General features: G+C 42.6%; 1 protein-coding gene across 2 annotated transcripts in view; it reads right to left on the bottom strand.

Moving 5' to 3' along the window:
- Nucleotides 1-23,029, bottom strand: part of fkbp4 (FKBP prolyl isomerase 4) — a 37,430-nt gene extending 14,401 nt beyond the window's left edge. The window contains exons 1-7 of one of the 2 annotated variants that reach the window (XM_041215839.1): nucleotides 22,783-23,029; nucleotides 20,597-20,741; nucleotides 19,221-19,363; nucleotides 18,457-18,577; nucleotides 3,602-3,758; nucleotides 734-824; nucleotides 135-218 (exon numbers count right to left, since the gene is read on the bottom strand). In XM_041215839.1, coding sequence (XP_041071773.1) covers nucleotides 135-218; nucleotides 734-824; nucleotides 3,602-3,758; nucleotides 18,457-18,577; nucleotides 19,221-19,363; nucleotides 20,597-20,741; nucleotides 22,783-22,869 — 828 coding nt within the window. In that variant the 5' untranslated portion in view covers nucleotides 22,870-23,029. The remainder of the gene's footprint in view (nucleotides 1-134; nucleotides 219-733; nucleotides 825-3,601; nucleotides 3,759-18,456; nucleotides 18,578-19,220; nucleotides 19,364-20,596; nucleotides 20,742-22,782) is intronic. The other variant, XM_041215838.1, reaches the window with a different exon arrangement.
- Nucleotides 23,030-24,506: the final 1,477 nt, after the last annotated feature.

The following is a 24,506-nucleotide window of genomic DNA, read 5'->3' as shown; positions in this document are numbered from 1 at the left end:
CATCAACCAGAGAAAAGAAAATCTACTGAACATTAAGTGATGCTTCCATCTCCTTCTCTTTGTTAACCACAGTACATTGGCCTTTTATGTTGAACAAGACACAGGAAAAACTTGTTTAGCTGTGATCGTATTACCTTGAAATACAACGTTCCCTTCTCTTTGACAATGGCAGACTGTTCCAGTTTTTCATCTATGTTCATCTCCCAAGACTCTTTTGCCTGATAAAATGTTAAAAAAAATTATAGTTTAGAAATTACTACAGGGCAACAGTCATAAGTCTACTCTAATAGGAATGAACTATGGAAAGAAAAAAAATATATACCCCCGAGTTTCTATTTCTGGTAATTATTCAGTAACCTGTGCTGCAAAGTGCACATAAATCAACATTAGGCAAGAACAGGATTGGCTGTGACATCCTCCTGACAAATAGTTTACACAAATGAGTGAACCTTGACCACCCACCAACCCATCCAGCTTTCTCACATTAGAAGCTGAAACCTTTCAAAAATGTTGGCCCCAACTTTCCTACAATATACATTAGAGCATCTAATGATAATCATTTGCTTGGCCTCTTCTCCTCAGAAGAACCATATTGTATACAATCTGGAATGAAATTAATCTAGTCAACACTTATGTCAGTTACAGTGATAGAATTGAGTTTCAAAGCTGAAGATGCTTTGGGGCTGTAGCAGATTATCTGCATAACACAAGCATTAATCTGACTGTTCCTTACCTTTTCAAAGTTTTTCAATACAACTTCATACACTAGGTTTGCACTTGGTGGGATGTTCAGTTTTGAGTTTCCAGATTCACCGAATCCATATCTATATGAACAACACTAGGTCAATGAAATATTCAAAGTAATCACCAAATGCCCATAATTTGTTGTTCTATTTATAAATAATCCTTACTCTTTATGCCTCACCCAATCACTCATTCCGGGATTTTTTTTTGACGTAAGTCATTGATGACTTATTACAACTTACAACCCTCAGGCTCCTACATTCTTCTATACATTAGGGTTAATAATTTCAGTTTCAAACTAAACACTATCAAGGCACGCAACTTCCATTCTTTATGCAGTGCAATGGCTTTATTACTTGATCTTCTTGATTCCATTTGATGAACAGCGTACATTTGCTTCTTTCAATTCTTTAAAGTCAGAGTTTCTTGCGGATCCAACAAGTGCCACTTTTACCAGCTATGGAGTTTCTGGGCAAGATGACACCTCATTAACAGCACCTTTAGGACATACTGAACGTTGACTTCCCATTTTGCCATCTATATACCGATGGACCACCTGGTATTGACAGAGACACTAGACATGACACGAGCACACCCAGTTCGGTCAACCCTTCAAAGTCCTCTTCAGTTATATCCGGGGACTTGTGCCAAAATTAGGAGAATTGTCCTACAATAGCCTGACAGCCATACTCCTGAATCATATCTTACAGCCAATGTTCCAGACTCCTCAATCACCATCCCTGGGTATGTTCTGTTCCACTGGCAAACCCACGAGAAGTGGTGGCACAGCAGGAAGGAGTGTCCCTAGGATTCCTGAATATTGCCTTGGACCTCGTGAAGTTTAATAACATTGGGTCAAGCATAGACATCCTGTTGATTACACCTATCACCCTCCCTCAGTTGGTGAATCAGTACACCTCCACATTGAACACCACTTGAAAGAAATAACTAAGGTAGCAAGGGCACAGAATATATTCTGGGTAGCTTATATCCATCAGCAAAAGTTGCTCAACAGTACTACTACTGACGGAGCTAGCTGAATCCCAGAGGACACAGTTGTCAGATGGGGTCTGCAGCAGGTAGTGAGAACAAACACAAGGGAAAAAACCAACTAGACCTCATCCTCAACGATCTAACTGTTGCAGAAGCATCAGTCAATGTCAGTACAGGTGGGAGTGACCATCCTTATGGCAAAGTCTTGGCTTCACACTGAGGGCACTCTCCACTATGATGCGTGGGACTTACCATTGTGCTAAATGGGATCGTTTCGGAACAAGTCTAGCAGCTCAAAACTGAATGTCCATGAGGTGCTGTGAGTCATCAGCAGCAGAATTTTTTGCACCATAGTCTGTAAACTCATGGCCTGACATATCCCTCAGTCAACCATCACCATCAAGCCAAGGGATTAACCCTGCTTCAATAAGCAGTGTAAAATAGTATGCCAGGAAAAGCATGAAGTGCCAACCTATTAAGCTACAAGACTACATGCACGCTAAACAGGGGAAGCAGCATGTTATAGACAGAGTTAAGAAAGCCCACAACCAACAGAACAAATCAAAGCTCTACTGTCCTGCCACATCCAGTCATGAATGGTGAGGAACAATTAAGCTTCTAATGGGAAGAGGAGCCTCCATGAACATCCTCAACGATGGCAGAGTTCAGCATGAGTGCAAAAGGCTGATGTGTTTCTCAGCCTCCTCCCGAGACTCCCACCATCACAGACGCCAATCTTCAGCCGATTTGATTCTGTTCACATGATATCAAGAAATGGGTGGGCACAATGAATACAGCAAAAGCCATGGGGTCCAGTAACAGCCCGGGTGCAATACTCAAGGCTCTTGCCCCAGAATTAGCCTCTAGCGAAGCTGTTCTAATACAGCTACAAAACTGGCTTCTACCCAACAAAGTAGAAAATTGCCTAGGCATAAGCTGTCTGCAAAAAAACCAGACAAATCCAATCTGGCTAATTACTGCTCCAGTCTACCCTCAATCATCAACAAAATAATGGAAGGAAGGTGTCGTCAATAGTGCTATCAAGCAGCACTTACTCACCAGTGATGGCTTGGCCTAAGTAGTCAAGTGGTTATGGTACTGGGTTTGTAACCCCAAGATCAAAAGTTCAAATCTCACAATGGCAAACTATAAAACAATGTAACTTCATCTGAAACAGATGGAAATGTGTTTTGGCTTGGCCTAAATAGCCAAGTGGTTATGGTACTGGGTTTGTAACCCCAAGATCAAGAGTTCAAATCTCACAATGGCAAACTATGAAACAATGTAACTTCATCTGAAACAGATGGAAACAGGTTTACTCAAAAGAGTATCAAGAGTTCAAATCTCACAATGGCAAACTATGGAACAATGTAACTTCATCTGAAACAGATGGAAACAGGTTTGTACTCAAAAGAGTTACTCACCAGTGATCAATTAGTGTTCCATTCAGGACAACTCCGCACCAGACATCTTATCTCTATTTTAGGGATACTAATTGTAGACCTGTGGACTTGCTCATTCTTCATAGGCAGGAAATATGCCATTCTGCACGTCTTCCCACCTTCCTATATCTTCAGCATATTAAAAATCACTCATCAAGCTATCTCCGAACTTAGATATAGTCTTGCCTGGAAACAATTCCCTTCAGGCTTCCATTCTACATTCATTCAACAGGTTTTTAAAAATACACACCAGCAATCACTAATTATTTATTAATTTACCTTGTCTTCTCTCCTATCCTTTTCAACCTTGAAAGGCCAACAATGTTGGTCCTTCATCTAGGTTGCCCAATAAAAATGCTCAGCTATTGTTTTAGACAGGACAGTGAATAAGTAGTCTCTAAGAGTGCTATATTTAAACTTACTTTGGTTTTAGCGAAATAATAGCCTCTTCTCCCTTTTCCATTTCTTGTAATGCCTTCTCAATTCCTGGAGGAACATTGAGTTCTTCACCATCGCCAATGATAAATGACACATCTCGACTGTCAAAGATTGTACCCTGATATTTTCCTTCCAAATGGACTGAAATAAAGAATAGAAAAGGGAACAGCTGAGTATATGTACACTCTCTATTTTGTGCAGCAATGGAACTGCCTTGATTCAAGATCTCTCACATTCCATTTCATTCATGTGGCCTGTACTCAAATGGGGAAAGTGAATGGCTGTACTTTGGTTTAAAGAGACTTCCATTAAATTGGAGTTCTGATTGAACTAGCAAATGAATAAAACATTTTTTAAAAAAATCTACTGACACCTACTGGAAAATGTTGGTATTTCTTGATACACCATCTAATAAAAATGTTGCATGAATACAAAGGCCCAGATATTACGCAAAGTGGTAATCATCATTGGACTGCCACTCTGCTCAAACTTTTCCACTCCTTGACGTTGCTCCGCATTTCTTGCTGGGTCTTCCAAGTCTGGCTTCTCTAGAAATGCAGAGTGCAGCGTCCATTGGAGAGCTTGTAGTGGGGTGGGGGGGGAGACACACGACAATGCCCTTTTTCACTGCACTAGCTGCTGTCAGGTAAGTTTAAATGTTCAGTGTGAATGATTGCGAATGGGTAAATGAATGAGTGAAGGGATAGGCAGGTGAGATAGTGGTTAGGATGGATGTGGTAAGCAGGTAGGTGGGTTTGGTCAGGAGGGGCAGTCAGATCAGAGGCTCGTCAGGTTGGAGGTGGTGCAGTCAGGTGTGGTCATGGGACGGGGGAGATAGTCAGGTCAAGCCCGGTTGGCAGTGGGAGTGATTGGGGGCAGGGGGAGCGGTCCAGTTCTGTAGTTACCCAGAAGCTAGACTAGGATATTTCTATCTAAAATTTCCTGGATAACTACCCAGTTAAGTACCACAGAACTGTTCGAAGTCTTGGACTCTAGCTCAGAGTGACAAGACATTCATGCAGGGCCCTGGGGAATGGGGGAATTGCCCATCAGAAGTTCAAACTTCCTGGGTAATTGCCATGGAGGTCAGCACATCAGGACTTCTGCAGGATCCCGATGTGCATCTTAGGTTCTACTTCACAGACTGGAAGATCTGGACCAGTGTTCTGAAAATATTATATCTGTAGGTGGCACTGTCAGCAAAATGTTATATGACTAAATGTTAAATTGACTAGGGTGAAAATAAGCAACCAATCTTTGGGCCTGCTGAGTTTTTCTGGCATTTTCTGTTTTTATAACCAATCCTTGGAATTGTACGAGGAAAAAATAATTGTGAAGCAGTTGAGTAGCGATTTTATTTGCATTTCAAAGATATTTTCACAAACTATTCGGATGAAATTGAGCTGCATGACAAGTAATAAGAGCTGCAAAAAGGAAATAGGAAAATAAACTTGCAAAGGATAACAAAGTTTTTATAAATATAAAAGAGAAAGAGAATGCTAAAGGGAAATGCAGGCACATTATAGTTTTGACTGTAATGCATAAGGAAATGGTGGTCTTGTTAAATGAGTACTTTGCAGTTTAGAGAAAGAGGACAAAATATCAGTGGTAACTGGAAACCTAAAATAACTTGGCAATACAAAAGACTGACACCAAGTCAAATGCGACATTAGGGCAGATGAATAAAACCTCAGTCAAAGAGGTAGGTTTTACAGTATATCTTAAAAGGGAGAAAGTGAGATAGAGAAGTGGAGAGGTGTAGAAAGGGAATTCCAGAGTTGAGGGCCAAAGCAGCTGAAGGCATGGCCATCAACAGTAGAACAATTAAAATCAGGGATACTCAAAGGGCAAGAATTAGAAGAACACAAAATCTCTGAAGGTTATGGGGCTGAAGGAGATTACAACAATAGGGAAGGAAGATGCCATGGAGGAATCTGAAACCACAGATGAGAATTTTAAAATTGAGGAGTTGATTATCAGTAGAAGGTCGATGCTAGGTGAATGGGGCTTATGTGATTTAAGACATGAGTAGCAGAGCTTTGGATGGCCTCAAGTTTATTGAGGATAGAATGTGGAAGGCCAGTCAGGTGTGTTAGAATAGTCAAGTCCAGAGGTAACAAAGGCATGGATGAAGATTTAAACAACAGGTGAGCTGAAGTAGAGGGGTAGTTGGGACACTTTTTTGAGATCGAAATAGGAGGTCTTATTGATGGCATGGATGTAGTTTGGAGCTCTTCTTGGTGTCAAATATAACACCAAAGATTTTGAACGGTCTGGTTCAGCCTCAGACAGTTGCCAAGGAGAAGGATGTAGCTAGGGAGCAGAGTTTGTGATGATGATTCAAGACAATGGCTTCAGTCTTTCCAACATTTAATTTCTGCTTATCCAGTGCTGGATATCAGACAAGTAGTCTGGCAATTTAGACAATGGGGGGGTAAAATAGACCTTTAAAATAAGTTAATGGAAGGAATGGCGCAGATTTTTTACAAGTACAAGAAGGTAATGGAGAAAGTTGTGGGACAAAAAAAAGACACTTTCAGAACCTGATGGTTCCTGCTCTAAAATATTGAAAGAAATGGGTGCAGAAATTGCATTTTTATTAGTCAAAATTTTAAAGTTTTTTTGGATTTAATAAATATACCTTTGGATTGAAAAAATGCAAATCTCATGCCATTATTTAAGAAGGGAGAGAGAAATCAGGTAACTGATTTATCTGTTGTTGTTCAACATCAGCTACGGAGAAACTACTGGAATCTAGCAGAGATACAAAGTGACCGAGCATGTGGTCAAGTGAATGAAAGACAGCCAGCATGAGTTTGTAAAGAATAGGTGAAGTCTGACTTATCCTATTGAATTTTCTTTTCCCCCCAAGAGGTCTCCAGGGTATCCTAGCATGTTGGTCTTTATCTGAACTACGTTGGGAGTACAAATGTAAAGAGATGCTTTAGTTATACACAGATTTTGGTCAGATCCCATCTGAACAACGATGTTCATATTCTTTGCCCCAGTCCTCAGGTTGGCATTGGATGGGGCTCAGATTCACAAGAATTATATAGTTTAATTAAGAGGCCAAATTGCAGAAACATGGTTTATATTTTCTTCAGTTTAGTGAGGAGTAACTTAATCAATACCTTTAAACGATAAAGGGATGCAAATAGAGTAGACACCGAGAAACTATTTCCTTAGGTGGGGGAATTCACAACGAGGAGGCATAATCTTCAAATTAGAGTTAGACCATTCAGAAATGGAACTAGAAAGCACCTTTTCACTAGAAAGCACCTTTTCACAGAAGTTGTGAAGGAAATCTGAAAAGCTCTCTTAAAAGGATGCTTAATTGATCTCAGTATTGGAAATTTCAATCAACTTTTGAGGTAAGCATTTTAAAGCACATGGAGAAAAGGTGAGTAAATGGAGTCGAGGTACAGATCAGCCATAATCTAATCGAATATCCTACTCCTATTCCTACATGACATCAGGAATAAGTGTGCTTGTATTCAATTTATCTACAGCATTAATCCAAAACATGGCTTAACAGTTTGCTACAAAGTGTCACATAAAATGAAGCAACACAATCTTTACTGATAATGCCCAGCAAAATTTTACATCTGAAAAATTGCTGCAAAGTGAAAAATTCATTTGGGCGGTTAATCAGTTTTTGTAAGACCATGATAATGCTGTCATTACCCATCATCACCCAGTACAATTTCATCTCATTGGCTCAGTTACCAGACCTCAGACTCATTAAGACTTGCTAAGTAGACCTCAAAGAACAGCAATCAAGTATCTATGCTGTATGCTCTCAGAGACTAAAGAATTAAGACTACAGAGGTTAATCAATCAGTAAGTATGAATTGGCCACCTTGAGCTGCTCTTTTGCATTCTCTACAGTGTATGTCAAGTACAGCATGGGCAGGGAGCTTGGCCTAAATAGCCAAGTGGTTATGGTACTGGGTTTGTAACCCCAAGATCAAGAGTTCAAATCTCACAATGGCAAACTATGAAACAATGTAACTTCATCTGAAACAGATGGAAACGGGTTTGTACTCGAAGGAGTTACAGCATGGGCAGAGGTCTAAGAGCAGGTTTCCTGCGGCAAGCTTGAATTGGAATTGGTTAAAAGACAAGAATTGATTTAAAGACAAGGCAAAAGCAATAACATGGGTGCTATGTTTCAGGGTTTTTCACTTTGTCACAGGTGGCAGTCTTCTGTCGCGATATGATGGTTTGCACTCTGGGTCAACTTCATGTTAAACATCTCTAGGCGTGACTCAGGAACCACTCTGGCATAGCAGTCTTTGCCACATTTGTTGCAGAGGAAGACAGTGGGCTGTGAAGGTGCACGATTCACCAGCCTCTATTTTCTCTGGGCTCTCTTCTCAGACAGGTGATCTTTTTGTTTCCGCATGCCTCTTCCAGTGCCCTTCCAAAGGTCAAGGCTGACAGCAACAGTTTCCTATTTGTCAGTGTCAATGCCCACCATCTTCATATATCGTTTGCAGGTGTCCTTGTAGCGGATGATATGAACTCCCAGGAGGCCATGACCCAGTGATTAGTTCACTGTACAGAGGGTCTTTGGGTATAGGATTGTCAACGATCTGATGGATATGATCGAGCCAGCACAGACATCGTTAATTTAGCAATGAGTATATGCTTGAATTAGCACGCTCCAGGGTCGTTAACTGGTGACCTAGTCTTGCCAAGAGATGCCGAGGATGCGACAGGGACAGTGATGGTGGAAACTGTTCAGCCTTTTCTCCTACCTAGCCTATGTTGTCCAGGTTTTAACACTGTTGAGGAGTGCACGGAGGACGCAGGCTTGGTGGACTTGCAGCTTGGTGTTGTCAGTCAGGCTGCTGTTCCACACTCTCTTAATCAGCTTGGACATAACAGGTGCAGCTTTTGCGATGTGGGTTTTGATTTCGGCATCAAGTGAGGTTGTTTGCAATTGTGGAGCCCAGATATGTGAAGCTATCAACAATCTTTATCATCACATTGTTAATGCTGATAGATGGCGATATGGCAATGTCGTAAACCAAATTTGTCTTCCTGTTGCTGATGGTCAAACCAAACTCTACAGGCATGACAGAATCTGCCCATGTGCTGCTGAGGTGCTTCTTGGTATGCAATGTTCATGTGCCATCGTCAGCATAGACCAACTCTCTGACGAGGACTTGGTACACCTTTGTCTCAGATCTTAGGTGAGCAATGCTGAAAAGCTTTCTGTCAGTTCTGGTATGTAAGTAGAGATCTTTTGTAGATGGCCTGAAGGCACATGACAGCAGCAAAGAGAAGACTATGCCAAAGTGTGTCAATGCCAGAATGCAAGCTTGTTTGACTCACTGCAGATCTCAAAACCGGGTTCCAATATTGTATCGTCATTCTAACCTTACCCATCATGTTGTCATGGAATGAGGTGATCACACTAAGCAGCTTCGGCAGGAGGCCAATTTTCTCCAACTTAAATAGAAGGCCTTTGATTACATGGTTGAACGCTTTGGAGACGACAATGTATAATGGTCTCCTTTGCTCATGGCATTTCTCTTCCAGTTGCTGGGCTAAGATGATCTTGTCAACTGTGGATCTTCCAGTTGTGAAGCCACACCTGGGTTTGGGGTAGATGCATTTAGCCAGGATCCACAGTCTGACAAGGGCAACATTGGCAAATACTATTCCCACAATGCTAAACAGAGAGATGCCTCAATAGTTGCTGCGATCATTGCAGTAACCCTTGTTCCTGTACAGGGTCACAGTCTTTGCATCATGCATATCCTGGGGTACTGCCCCCTCCTCTAGCTGAGGCAGAGAAGTTTGTGCAGATGCTGCAGGACTGCCAGCTTTCTGTGCTTGATGATTTCAGGCTGTTTAGACTCAGCACCCAGAAAGCAAGGCAATAACTTTGCAAAGTCCCTCCACTGTCACCGACAGGCAGGTGTTCTATAGTGTCTAAAGCTTCTTTGTTGACAGTGTTCTCTCTGGCGTACGCCTAAGATAGTATTCCACCATCTCACCAGCTGTCTATTACAGTCGGAGACGACCTCCCCAACTTTCTTTTCAATGGAACCATTTTCTTTGCTGATGGACATGCTGCCTTTTTGATGCCTTCATTCATGCCCCTAGTATTCACTGTGTCAAAATGATAACTGTACATATGGGCAAAATTGTAACCAGTAGTCAGTGGCGCACTGCCTAGCAGTCTGTTGGACTTTACTCCCAATGGCTCTTAGTGCATCGAGTCTCCTCACTCAGATTTCTCTTATAATTAATGAGCGGACCACTTGGCTTAAATGACAGTTCCACCACAATGATGTTAGCCTTGAACCAGTCAGCACTTTCTTGCTCATTTCGCATAGCTTGAGAGTGCAGGTATTATCTCAAAGTATGTTCCATCTCATTTGCACTCTGGGAATGCTGGAGAGGGCCTGTTCAATCAAGTTAGGAACGTTTTTTAAAAAAAATCTGGTTAGGTAGTATGATATTAGAATGACATTACTGCTTTGAATAAACACTACAAAGTTGGCCACCTCATTCTAGTGTACACCAGGAATGATTAGAATCAGTCAGCACTGTGGTAGTTGCGAGTGTTTTTAAAAAAATCCATTCATGAGGTGTGGATGGCGCTGGCCAGGCCCGCATTTATTACCCATCCCTAATTGCACCTTGAGAAGGTGTTGGTGATGAGCTGCCTTCTTGAACTGCTGCAGTCCCTGTGATGTAGGTATACCAACAGTGCTGTTAGTGAGGCAGTTCCAGCAACAGTGAAATAACGGCAATATATTTCCAAGTCAGGATGGTGTGTGGCTTGGAGGGGAAGTTCCAGGTGCTGGTGTTCCTATGCAACTGTTGCCTTTGTCCTTCTAGATGGTAGCTGTCGTGGATTTGGAAGGTGCTGTCTAAGAAGGCTTGGTGAGTTCCTGCAGTGCATCTTGTAGATGGTACACATGCTGCCACCATGCCTCGGTGGTGGAGGGAGTGTACGTTTCTGGATGGGGTGCTAATCAAATGGACTGCTTTGTCCTTGATGGATTCAAGGTTCCTGTGTGTTGTTGAGTTGCACTCATCCAAGCAAGTGGACAGGCTGTGAGGAGTCAGGAGATGAGTTACTTATCATAGGATTCATAGCCTCTGACCTGCTCTTATAACCAGTATTTATATGGCTAGTCCAGTTCAGTTTCTGGTCAATGGTAACCCTCAGGATGTTGATAGTGGGAGTTTCAGCGCTGGTAATACCATTGAATGTCAAGTGGCAATGGTTAGATTCTCTCTAACTGGAGATGGTCATTGCATGGCTCTTTCTGTAGCACGAATGTTACTTACCACTTGCCAGCCCAAGCCTGGATATTGTGCAGGTCTTGCTGCATTCGGACATGGACTGCTCCAGTACCCGAGGAGCTGCAAATGGTGCACATTGTGCAAACATCCACATTCTGACCTGATGATGGAACGTAGGTCATTGATAAAGCAGCTGAAGATGGTTGGGCCTCCCCTGAGGAACTCCTGCAGCGATGCCCTGGAACTTATATGAATGACCTCCAACAACCATCTTCAAGTCTGCTAGGTACGACTCCAACCAACAGAGAGTTCCCCCAGATTCCCAGTGATTCCAATTTTGCTAGGGTTCCTTAACACTCGGTCAAATGCTGCCTTGACGTCAAGGGCAGTCACTCTCACCTCACCTCTGGAGTTCAGCTCTTTTGTCCATGTTTGAACCAATGCTGTAATGAGGTCAGGAGCTGAGTGGCCCTGGCAGAACACAAACTGAGCATCAGTGAGCAGGTTATTGCTACACAAGTGCCACTTGGTAGCACTGTTGATGACCCATTCCATCACTTTACTGATCATCGGTGTAGACTGATGGGGCAGGAAATGGCCGGGTTGGATTTGTCCTGCTTCGTGTGTACAGGGCGTACCCAGGCAATTTTCCACTTTGCTGGGTAGATGCCAGTGTTGTAGCTGTACTGGAACAGCTGGGCTAGAGGTGTGGCAAGTTCTGAAGGAGAGGTCTTCAGTACTATTGCCAGAATTATCAGGGCCCATAGCCTTTGCAGTATCCAGTGCCTTCAGCCGTTACTTGATATCATGTGGAGTGAAATTAATTGGCTGAAGACTGGAATCTGTGATGCTGGGGACTTCTGGTGGAGGCTGAGATGGATCATCCACTTGGCACTTCTGGCTGAAGATTGTTGCAAATGCTTTAGCCTTATCTTTTGCACTGATGTGCTGGGCTCCCCATCATTGATTTGGGGATATTTGTGGAGCCACCTCCTCTAGTGAGTTAATTGTCCACCACCATTCATGACTGAACGTGGCAGGGCTACAGAGCTTAGATCCAATCTGTTGGTTGTGGAATCACTTATTTTTGTCTATCACTTGCTGCTTATGCTGTTTAGCACACAAGTAGTCGTATTGTAGCTTCACCAGGTCGACGGCTCAATTTTAGGTATGCCTGGTGCTGTTCCCGCCCTCTTGCACTTTGAACCAGGGTTGATCCCGACTTAGTTTTAATGGTAGAGTGGGTGATATGCCAGGCCATGAGGTTACAGATTGTGGTTGAGATAAATCTGCTGCCACTGATGGCCTGCAGTTGCTTAATGGTTGCCCAGTCGTAAGTTGCTAGATCTGTCTGAAATCCATCCCATTTAGCTTGGCGGTAGTGCCACACAACACAATGGAAGGTATCCTCAATGTAAAGTTGAGACTCTGTCTCCACAAGGACCGTGCGGTGGTCACTCCTACTGGTACTTTCACGGATGGATGCATTTGTGGCAAGCAGGTTCACATACCACCTGCCGCAGGCCCAGTCTAGCAGCTATGTCCTAACGACTCGGCCCGTAGTGGTGTTACCGAGCCACCCTTGGTGATGGACACACACTGAAGTCACTATTAATATTGAAGTCATTATTTATATTATTATTAATCCAGAGTACATTCTGAGCCCATGCCACCCTCAGTGCTTTCTCCAAGTGGTGCTCAACATGGAGGAGTACAGATTCATCAGCAGGTTTCCTTGTCCACGTTTGATCTGATGCAATGAGACTTCATGGGGACCAGAGTTGATGTTTAGGACTCCCGGGGCAACTCCCTCCCAAATATATACCACTGTGTTGCCACCTTTGCCAGGTTTGTCCTGCAATGGGACAGGACATACCCAGGGATAGTGATGATGGTGTCTGGGACCATTGTCTGTAAGCTATAATTCCATGAGAATGACTATGTCAGGCAATTGCCTGACACGATCATACTCACGGAATAATACATTACAATGTAAGGCAAATTGAGAATCATGATCAGAGAGTTGTGCCTGGTGATGATCAGATCCAGCTAGTACCAATACCTTGATCTGGGATGTCTCCAGGACACCTTGTGTCAATGGTTTGTTCTGAAAGGTGTTGGTTACCCAATGTTCATGGTAGCAGCAAAGCTCAAGTAATCTCTGTCCATTCTCATTTGTCTTTCCCAGGCCATGATGTCCGAGGCAGAAGCCATGTCTCATGGTCTGTGCCCACTCTTGTTTGAAATCTCCCAGTAGGTAAAGATGTTCTGACTTAGGGATTCTTCTGATGGCAGTGTCAAGCACCTCCTGGAACTGGTCTTTCGCCTCTATTTTGGAGCACAGTGTAGGGTGGCTGGTCCTGTTCGAGTTGAGAGGCAGATGGAGAGAACATCTCTTGAACCTTCTGTGGGTTCTGTTACCATCTAGTAATGGTAACTGTCTGTTACTCTCTAATCTCGAGAGTAGCGAGTTCCTTACAGTGAAGTCTACACCTTGCTCACACTTCCTCTGAACTCATCCCTTGCCAGATGAATGTGTAATGTTTTTCTTTCAGTGATCCACTCTTGGCGAGCCTGGTCCATTGTAGGAAAGCTATGTCAAATGTTCATCCTATTAAGTTGCATGCCACAGGTGTCTTGCATGCATTCCAGCTTGCCAATCAAAGGGCTGGCATTTTTTTCTTTTTGTTTGTTTGCCTGGTGTGATGGATTCCATCCACTTGTTGATGGGTGACTTTAAGCTCCAAGCAACTATTGAAGCACTTTCGAGTTGGGCGGGGTCTGCCCGACTTGAGGTGGGCAGCTGTCCAGTGGGACACGATGGTACCTACCACTGTTGGAGACAGATGTATCACCTGTTCTGTAAGCCAATCAAGTTGGGATTATCATTTGTAACTGCTGTCTCCCAGGTTGTGTTAATGCTCTGAAGTGAAACTGGCGTGTCCTCTCTAGGGCGCAAGCCTGGGAAAAACTTATGGAGACCCAGGACTGCCCATAAGTCAGGGTCCTGTTCTCGACCTCCCCAATCAAGTCCAGAGGAATACAAAGCACTATTAGCACGGGCTTGGTTCCAAGAGTTCCCAGAAAGATGACATATTTGGACATCAACCTGCCTTTGGGCTCCACGCCAGATATTTTGTCAGGGTTTACTCCCCTGGCCTTCAGCTCTCCCAAGGTATCTGTAAGGCCTAGGGGGGGCCAAACCTCCTCCGAGTTCCTCTGAAGCTTTAATCTGTGTCCAACAAGTCAATGTGATGCATCTGGTGTGGGTGAAGGCAGTTAATATGTTTTCTGCTTGTATATTAGTTTGCTTGTGATTTTCAGCCCATACTGCTGTAAGTCTCCCCTTGTCAGAACACAGCCTCTCTATTGGTAAGTCCTCAGTTAGTGGTGACACACAGAAATTGGGTCCCTCGCAGCCCCAGGCTAAAGTTTTTGTCATAGAAAGGAATAAGTTAGAATTATGAATCTTTATATAAGTGTATTTTCACAGGTTTAAAATGCCACAAGGCTGCAGCCACTTAGATGGGAGAAGGGGAGTTGAAGTGTTAATAAGTTAACCATCCTTATGTTGGCCACACCAGCAGGAATATTAATCAATTTAGCCAAACAAGAGAACTACAATCATTATGGTGGAAATAATTCTATTCATATAAACCCAACATGAAATACCTGCTGAAAACGTGCTAGGTTAAGTGTCAGGATCTGTGAACAGAGAAGGAGTTTAAGACATTTTCTGGAAGAGGAATAAATTTTATATAGGCAGACATCTTTTAAAATAAGCAGCTAAAGTCCAGGCTTGGACCTAGAGTTGGGAGCTAAGTTGCAGGTCAGTTTTCACAGTTTGGAGCTGCCTAGAAGGAAAGATAATGCCAAAAATAATGAAGTCAGCCCATGAATAGGACTAGAAACATGGTTACTTCTACATTTATTTGAGGACACAGGCGAAAATTAAGTGAAGCTCGTCAAAGTTGATTCTAACTATTATTCTGTATGTTCATTTGCTGCCTGCAAAATAAAGCAGTTTATCATCTCATAACTGGCCTTGTCTTGCTGTACCATCAGAACCTCTGGAGTCAGAACCACTGGAGAACTGCATTTGCAGGAGGCACAACACCTAGTTCAGATATCAAGTCATACAGATACACCACTGAACACAAGAAGCTTACTGGAATATACAGTACTGCATTCACTCAAGAGAATATCCCTAGCAAACCTGAAACTTAAAAAGGGTTACAGAGCTGAGCTGAGTCACTCTAAATCTCATTGTAGATGTTATTAAAAAGATTAATCTGAAATACTACTTTAAACTAAACTGGGAATAAGACAAAGGGACAAAAAGGTTTAAAGTAATAAAAGGCAACATTTGGACCGATCAGGAGGGTTTTCTTCACCCAAAAAGACATGAAAATTAGTCAGAAAAGATCAGCTGGGCCATCAATTCTATTATATATTGTCCTGGTGCAACCTAAGTAAATAATGACCACACTCACCCAACTAACTCTTCCAGCCATGCAACTGTCTGGCAGGGGCGAAGAGACTCTACATTAAATTTAGTACGGAAAAATTCTGGAAATTCCATCTGACCCTTGAAGTTGATCAAACAAGTTGCAGGAGACCTGTGAATGGGAGACACCGCCCCCCTAATACTCCACCTAAATCCTGAATGTTGTGATGTTACTCAGTTAGGAACTTGTCAAGTTCACTTTTGAAGGTTTGCAGCAAATCTGTATACACTGCAAGAGACGGCATCTTGTTCCAATGGGTGTTGATGCTCCACAAAAAAACCTCTTGATAACTAACCTAGACCTATGCTTTTGTAACTTGTAGTCATGCCCTTTGGTCTTCCCTAATCTAACTAAAACAGTTATCCATATAGGCTAAATCTAAGATAAAAGCAAAATACTGCGAATGCTGGAAATCTGAAACAAAAACAGAAAAAGCTGGAAAAACTCAGCAGGTCTAACAGCATCTGTGGAGAGAAAGACAGAGTTTACATTTCGAGTCCTTATGCTGAGTTTTTCCAGTATTTTGTTTTTGATGTAGGCCAAATCTAATCCATTTTTTTTCAAGATCCCAAGTGAATTCCCTCAGTCTGTTTTTTCCCCCAGAGAAATATAGACCCAGCTCTAAGCCTATCATCGTAGCTAAGGGCTTCTAAACTAGGCAATCACATAACACTCCTTTGAACTTTAGAGGGTCTCTCTCTATCCATATCATGTGGAGGGACCAAAACTGGGCAGGATATTGCAGATCAAGCAAAACGAAGGTCTTATACAATAACAGGATAGTTTTTCTTTGTTCTGTCCTAGTACACTCATCTGTTTTTGCTATAGCCTTGTGGCATTAATCAACATGGAATGGACTTTGAGCAGTGGTGGAAGGGAAATCCTGATGAATTAAAACAGACTCAAATCAACTTTCCACTCATAAGGATATTGTTAAATAGAAAGAATCATTTTATTTGTGACTCTCCAGATATCCTCAATGGAGAAATGAACACTAGGCTTTCCACTACAGATCAGCATTTTATCCTCATTACCCAAGGAGTTGTCCTTCCTCTCTCACTAATTTTTCCACAGTGTTCAGATGAAACACAGAGAAGGGTAGCATTTATTTGCACTATAAATGGATTGGGCCAGGATCTCAAACCCGAGGCCAAGATCATGGTTTGCTGGGCAGTGATCTCTGCATTCCTATATGCTGCTGAAATTTGTATGATTTACAGCAGGCACCTCAAAGCACTGGAAAAGTACCACCAGCAGTGCCTCCGCAAGATCTTCCAAATACAATGGCCAAGAAAAGTGGCCCAACAGAAGCATCCTCTTCCAAGACATCATGTCCAGCATCAAGGCACTAATCACTCAAAACTAGCTCTGCTGGACAGGACATATCATTTGTATGCCTGACACCAGATTCCTGAAGCAACTACTTTACTTGGAACTCGATCTTGGTAAGAGACTCCCAGGAGGACAATGGAAACACTTCAGGGATGTCCTCAAAGCATCCCTGAAGATGTCAAACACCACATGCCACCCACCCCCACCTCACGGTAGTTCCTGGCTTGTGACCAACCAAAACGGAAAAGGTTCATTTGGGAAGGCACCACATTGCATGTTCTCAACAAAGTCTCTCAGAGGCAAAGCTGAGGCACCAGAGAGTGCACAAACTTAACTCACTTATCCAACCCTGCCCAAGCATCACCTGCCCTGACTAGTCAGCAGATCATATATTGGATACATGAGCCATCTCAGAACACATTGAACAGGAGTGGAAGCAAGTCACCCTCAACCCCAAGGGACTTCCTGAGGAAAGAAGGGGAGGGGTTGGAGTAGATTTCTGATAGGTGTGCCTGGTCTTCCGAGGAAACTGAAGAGTTTGTCTGGAATGTGTAATTTAATCCTGCCTGTTGTAAAATAATTCAATGTGTAATTTGATCAGGTCATTGTCAGGCAGTCTATAAAACACAAGTGCTACCACTACTTTCAGAGGAAAGCACTGGGTCAGGAACACTCCTGGTTCAGATAGGAAGGAGTGAGGAATGGAGAAATTTCAACATGAGGAGAACTTAAAATTTGAGGCCTTGCTGCACTGGTGGCCAATGTAAGTTAGTGAGCACAGGGGTGATGAGTGAATAGGACTTACTGCAAGTTAAGATACATGCAGCAGAGTTTTAGATGAGCTTAAGTTCATTGAGGGTGGAAGATGGGGGGCTGACCAGGGGAACACTGGAATAGTCACTTCCTGCAATAAAACATAAATCTAACATATAGTGGTAAGAAGAGAGAATACATTTACACTTTTTGAGAACAACCCCAGTTTCTCAAGTCTGTCCATGTAACAGCTTTTTACCATTCTAGTAAATTTACCCTGCACCCTTTCCAAGGCCTTGACATCCTTCCTAAAGTGTGATGCCCAGAATTGGCCACAGAACCCCCCCAACTGAAGTTAAACAGCACTTATAAAGTTTTAGTTAAATTTCATTTCTTGTGTACATTATGCTTCTATCAATAAAGCAAGGATCCTGTAAGCTTTTTAAACAGCCCTTTCGATATGTCTTGCCACCCCAAGAAATTTATACATGTACACCTGCAGGTTTCCCCGTCCTTTTAATATTGTACCATTTAGTTTATATTGTCTCTCCTCATTCTCCCTAGTTCCATAATAACCTCCAAGTTCCTTACCATATTCTTCCCAACCTACTGAGGTCAAGAACTCTGGGCCAGAATTCCCCTAGCTCCATGCCTTCACTTTTCCCCTGCTCTGCCCTCCCAGGCCTTTCCCCTCTCCCACAACTTCCCTGCACCCCAAGTTCCTAACCTTTCACCCACCCACCCCACAATTCTACGATTTCTCTTGACAAAAAGTGGATGACAAGAAACATAGGTCAGGCCGCTGACTCTGGCTTGGTGCATGCACAGCAGCAAATGAGATCAACATGGGAGTGTGACACTGTCTTCAGGACTGGCCCCCTCTACCAGGTGCACATGTGTTGACATAGCTTGCAAATAATCACTCTGGAAGAATAGACATTAGCAAAAAATTATAAGAGTAAAAATTAGTTTCTCACTCTCAACAGATGCTCCCTCATTAGGTTTAGAGTAACTTTCTCCCTTCTTTCGGATTCGGCGAATAATTCCACCATCTTCCTCCTCTGTCAGATCTTCTGCTTTGATTTCAAAAAGCTCGATCTTAAAAAGTGTGAAGAATAATGGAAATGGTGTCAAATATTATCACATACCATGTCATCATCATGGAGAATTTACAACAATTCAGGATGTATTCTTTACCTTAGACACTCTTGATCCTTTCTACCATGTCTGTTTCTTGATTTGAGGATATGGGACATTGAGTTATACACACAATAAAATTCCCATCACTGAATATTTTATAGGATCAGAAGGCCATTCAGCTCGTCGAGCCTGCTCCGCCATTCAGTACAATCGTGGCTGATTGAACACTTCAATGCCTTTTACCTACACTATCTCCATAACCCTTTACGTTATTGTTAATCAGAAATGGCATTTAAGATAGTAACAAACCTTGTACAGTAGACAATCAAGTAGCAATGATGCCAAAGCTTGTTTGAGAGTCAAAATGGCATGCAGCAATTGTTCTTCTCTGAGATCAGATTTCCCTCAGCTAATCACACAATAATGATGCTGTTATATGATTCGAGATAGTTAACAACTTCTAAAATTAAATTACAAATTCAAACAGGAGAAGAGTCAATTTTTCAACAATTAGCAAAAAACATTCAGGGTGCAAATATTTAGATATAGTCATATAGTCCTGTTGAAAAGAAGAGAAAGTAATTTTTAAAAAAGTGGGTACCTCAAACACAAGAGTGGCATTGGGTGGAATTTTTGGCGGGCTACCTGCAGAGCCATAGGCATATTCTGGCTTACAGATGATCTGGCAGACTTCATTGATCTTCATGGTGGCCACAGCAACGTCCCATGCTTTAATAACTTGCCCTGTTCAAAGTGAGGAAAGTTGATACCTCAGTCCCTTTGTCAATGTGCAATTCCCTCAACAGAAACAATGAAGCACCTTCAGTCCAAGTAGACTTTTGCTTGGGGGGAAGTAATTTTATGTCACACGAAAATCAATATAAATGCAAGCTGGCTCCCACCTTCATACAATAGAATATCACATATGTAAAAATAAACCTTCACGGGGAAATGGGTCAGTTAGTGGATTCTAACACTATCTGCATTTCAATAAGAACACTGTATCGTTATCATATCAGCTTTGCAATGTCTCTGATGCTTTAAGGATTCTATCTGAAATGATCAATCTAGCTCCCAGTATTTTGAACCCACGGTACAATATTGCTGACAATTCTTGGATAATACAAAAATAATTATTAAATATTTCTGAGGAAAGAGTAATGGACGTTACTGGAGTAAGATTAGAACATGATTTTCCACATGTACAGCTTGTGCTATGCCTTGCGAACAGGGCAATGTGCAGGAATTTAATGCAGTGTTACTTGGGAGTGCTTAATAGGAAAGCTGAGAGGCAGACATTGAACCTGCTTCTAACTCATGCTATGAAACTCTGTGATCACAAAGGGTTTATTCTGCAGAATCAACATCACTTCCCTTGAAGAATTCAAAGCTCCATCAAACCCTGCACCGGTAGGATTCTATTACCCCATCAAGAACTTCTAGCTCAACAACAGTAAAGGTTAAATAAAGGATATTACAACAATATTGCAAACAGCCTATACCTAGTCTGCAACACACAGTCTTCTAAATTGCTGGCAAAAAGCCATGAAGAATACTCAGAGACTCTCCTGTCCAATTCTTCCCCGCCCATTTGGAGATTTCATAGCTTCTACATGACATTCCTCTACTTGGTGCGAACCAGATTTTAAGTTGCAACCAAAAACAGTAATCTTAATTAAACTAAGATCAGGGTTTATATATATAATCCAATGTATACAATATAGTACCTCTGAAAAGCCTCAATAACCACTATATAAGCATTTTCCCCTAAACAAAAACTGAAAAGATGTTCACGAAACAAAACCAGTTATCCACCTGTCTCTGGTGTTCGTTTTGAACTGACATGTGTAAATGGGCTTTCGAGTGCATTTCTGGTGAAGTTACAGCGATGGAACAGAAGAATCTGAGCAAATTCCTGCCCTTGCTGTTCTAGTGGCAGGAAAATTCAAGTAACACAAGGAATCACAAGTACCTTACCTTTGCCAAGGTCAAATGTGAAATAGTCATCTCGGTCTCTGCTAGAGTCAAATTTAGTTCCATCTAACAGCACTCCAGTATAGTGGACAGAGACCTTATCTCCTGTCATTGGAGTGTCATCACCAGTGCCATCCTTTTTTATCAGCTGTAAGAGGAAAGGGAGGGAAAGATTAGTGGTTAAACATATTTTTAGGATTAATCATACAAGTCACCTGAAGTTATAAATAACTAAGTTAAAAGGCGCTAAGGGATTTTAAATATATCTTATGAAAATCACTTTAAGAGTATGTCTGATTACTGTTTATTTTTCTAATTCTATTATTCTCCATCATATCCTGTATATCACATAGGAAGTAGCTTTTAAGACAATAATTCTGATTAATTTGAGCTTGTCGAAGATGTGGATCTTCAGGAACCGAACACTAAAAAAATTAACTACAAAGAGCCAGTGTCCGGCACTTCTACATGCTCTAATCAGAACTCTGTACCATTTCCATTGCTCTCGCAATTAACAATGGCTTATATTTAATTGTATGCAGGTGGTGAACATTAAATGGGTATTCATTGTGCCCCCAAAACTAGACAGACCAAAACTGTGCTTATTGGGATAGGTGGTGTGGGCTTATAATGTGTAACCTGTAAAAAATAGTTTAAAAAGGCTGGCTCTAGTTCAATCTTTCACCAACTGGCTTTCTGGATTAGAACAGCTATCCTTATAGATTTACCAAATCTTGCTGAACTACAGCCAGTTTTACACAGTGGAATTTGCTCTGAACTTGGCTCAGAGTGCCAAAGCTCATTTTACACAGGATCCAGGCAGCAGGAAAAATTAAGCTCTTAATTTTCAAATTATAAAGTAGGGAGATCACTAAGATGTCAGGCCTGTGACAGCCAGTACAACTCTAGTCTGTGGTAGAATGATTCCATGGATGAGTAACTTCAGTTATGAGATCGATTGGAGAGGTTGGGACTGTTCTCCTTGGACAGAAGGCAGCTAAGAGGAGATTTGATAGAGACGTTCAAAATCATGAAGGGGCAGGACAGAGTGCATGCAAAAGGATCAGGAACAAGAGGGCACAGATTTAAAGTGATTTGCAAAAGGAGCAAATGTGACATGAGAAAAAACTTCTTTACATAAGGAGTGGTTAGGGTCTGGAATGCACTGCAAGTGTAGTGGAGGCAGTTTCAATCGAGGCATTCAAGAGGGCATTAGATGATTATTTGAATAGAAACAATGTGCAGAGATATGGGGAAAAGGGAAGGCAATAGCACTAGGTTATAATGCTCATTTGGAGAGTTGATGCAGACACGATGGGCTGAATGGCCTGTGCCGTTAAAATTGTGAACTGACGAGGTCCTCTCTCCCTCTCAACTGTCGTTAACTTAACGTCACCTCCGTATCAAGTTAACATTGAAATCCAGGCTAACTGGATTTCACCGTCTCTTTGTTAACTTTCAAAATCCACCACTGTTCTAAAATGTGTTAAGTTTCATTATGATGTTTAGTAAAATCCTTTCACAGTCTGAGGTAAAGTATAGCGAGTGGAGAGAAAACCTATTTAACTAGAATCCAGGGATTCAAATAGGAAACCTGAAGTAGAATCGTATGACGCTAGGACCTATATTGGGTGCTGGTTGTTTCCTGGGACATTATGGAGAGGTGCCGGTGTCTGGTGTCTGGTGTCTGCCTACAGGAAGGGGCCTGGCTGGAGTGGGGCCATTCGCACTGAAAGCCACAGTAATGTGTGGCTCGGGCACGACCCGCTTGAGGCTCTGCAGTGGCGCCTTGGAGAACAGAAACCCGAGGGAAATGGAGCGCAAGGCGGGGTGTAATTAATCACCGACCAACCGTCTGCATGTGAGGCAACCAATTCCACGCGATTGAATCAACCATTTTACAAACAGCGGCAAAGTGGCCTCAGATGCAGCTAACAGCTTTCGTGGTTCAGTGGAAATATACTTAAAGGCACCTCGTGTATATGGTTGACCTAGAGACAGACAGACAGACAGCCTCCTGTTGTACGCTGCTTTCAAAGATAACCATATCCAGATATTTACTCTGGCCAAAGCTGGTGCAGGATTTATGAGTTATCACTGATTTCACCCCATTATTTGTGTGTGTGTGTGTGTGTGTGTGTTGTTTGGAGCGGTAGGATTGCTGGCTGCTAATTCCGGCTCTTTCTTACCTTTAGAACTCCTCCATCTTTCTTGGGGCTGATATCTTCCCCCTCGATAGCGATCTGCTGCTCGCTTTTCTCTTCTCCTGCAGTCATCGTTCTGCTCAAAAACAAGTTTGCTTCACGAGAAGGTTTATATTTCAGACGCAGGGACGGACACCACACGCCCAACTTGTACCGTCAGTCCGAACGTGCCAAAACTCTCGACCGTTTGGGAGTGTGATAATGGGAGGCGGGTCACAGAACTTTCCAGAGAGAAAAAAAAAGCTGCAAAAGATCCGCCTACCTGCCCGCCTCCAGCACATGGCTCTCCCTCGTTCTCTCTCTCGCTAGCTCTAGAAAATTCTCTATTGCCGAGTCAACTGCCATTATTTTTCATCACTGGCTGAGAACTTGACTCGTTTATTTTTAAGCTCAATCCAGTCGGACTCAAAACACAAAACCAACCCGCGGTTGTGCTGCTCAATGAAAACAGAAAATGCTGGAAATATTCACCAGGCCGCATTTCTCCGGTTATAACCTCAGCGCTGATGAGCTCTCTCCACCTCTTATGAGGTGCTTAGTAGTAGTGCATGTGGTAAAGGATGGGACCACGTTCTGCAATGTTCACTTTGACGCGCAGTTTTGAGCTTTGAACCTAGATTTGCAGTCTTTCCATTAACCACTGATTCCCCCACCCCCATTATTAAGGAAAAAAGCAAAAATCTGTGGATGCTGGAAATCTAGAACTAAAACAAAAATACCTGGAAAAACTCAGCAGGTCCAACAGCATTTGCGGAGAGGGATACAGTTGACGTTTCAAGTCTGTATGACCCTTCATCAGAACTAAGACATACAGATGCTTTCTGGCGGGATCATTCCCTCCAGGACACCCTGGTCCACTCCTCCAACACCCCCTACACCTAAACCCCCTCAAGGCACCTTCCCATGCAACCGCAAAAGGTGCAACACCTGCCCCTTTACTTCCCCTCTCCTCACTGTCCAATGGCCCAAACACTCCTTTCAAGTGGAGCAGCACTTCACTTGCACTCCCCTCAATTTAGTCTACTGCATTCGCTGCTCCCATTGCAGTCTTCTCTACATTGGAGAGACAAAACGCAGACTGGGTGACTGCTTTGTGGAACAACTTGGGTCTGTCCGCAAGCATGACCCAGACCTCCCTGTCGCTTGCCATTTCAACAAACCACCCTACTCTCATGCCCACATGTCCGTCCTTGGCCTGCTGCAATGGTCCAGTGAAGCTCAATGCAAACTGGAGGAATAGCTCTTCATTTTCCGACTAGGCACTTTACAGTCTTCCGGACTTAATATTGAGTTCAACAATTTCAGATCATGAATTGTCTCCTCCATCCCCACCCCCTTTCTGATCCCCCTTTTTCCAATAATTTATAATTTTTTTACAACTATATTTTTTTCTTTTCCCTCCTATTTTTAAATTTATTTCGATCTATTGTTTCATCTCCACCTTTTAGCCCATTTCGATCCCTTCCCCCCACCCCACCTGCATTAGGGCCATCTGCCACTAGCTTGCTTCCCTTAATGTCTCCATTAGCACATCCTTTAGATAATATCACCACCGTCAACACCCCTTTGTCCTTTTGTCTATGACATCTTTGGCAGTCTCTTCTTGGCCTCCACCTATCACTGGCCCCCTATCAAGCTCTCCTGTCCCACCTCTTTCTACCAGCTTATATCTCATCTCATTTCTATATGTCTCAGTTCTGATGAAGGGT

This window comes from Carcharodon carcharias, chromosome 21 (genome assembly GCF_017639515.1).
Source record: "Carcharodon carcharias isolate sCarCar2 chromosome 21, sCarCar2.pri, whole genome shotgun sequence".
In the NCBI taxonomy this organism is placed as follows: domain Eukaryota; kingdom Metazoa; phylum Chordata; class Chondrichthyes; order Lamniformes; family Lamnidae; genus Carcharodon; species Carcharodon carcharias.
This window is presented reverse-complemented; position numbering and strand designations above follow the sequence as displayed.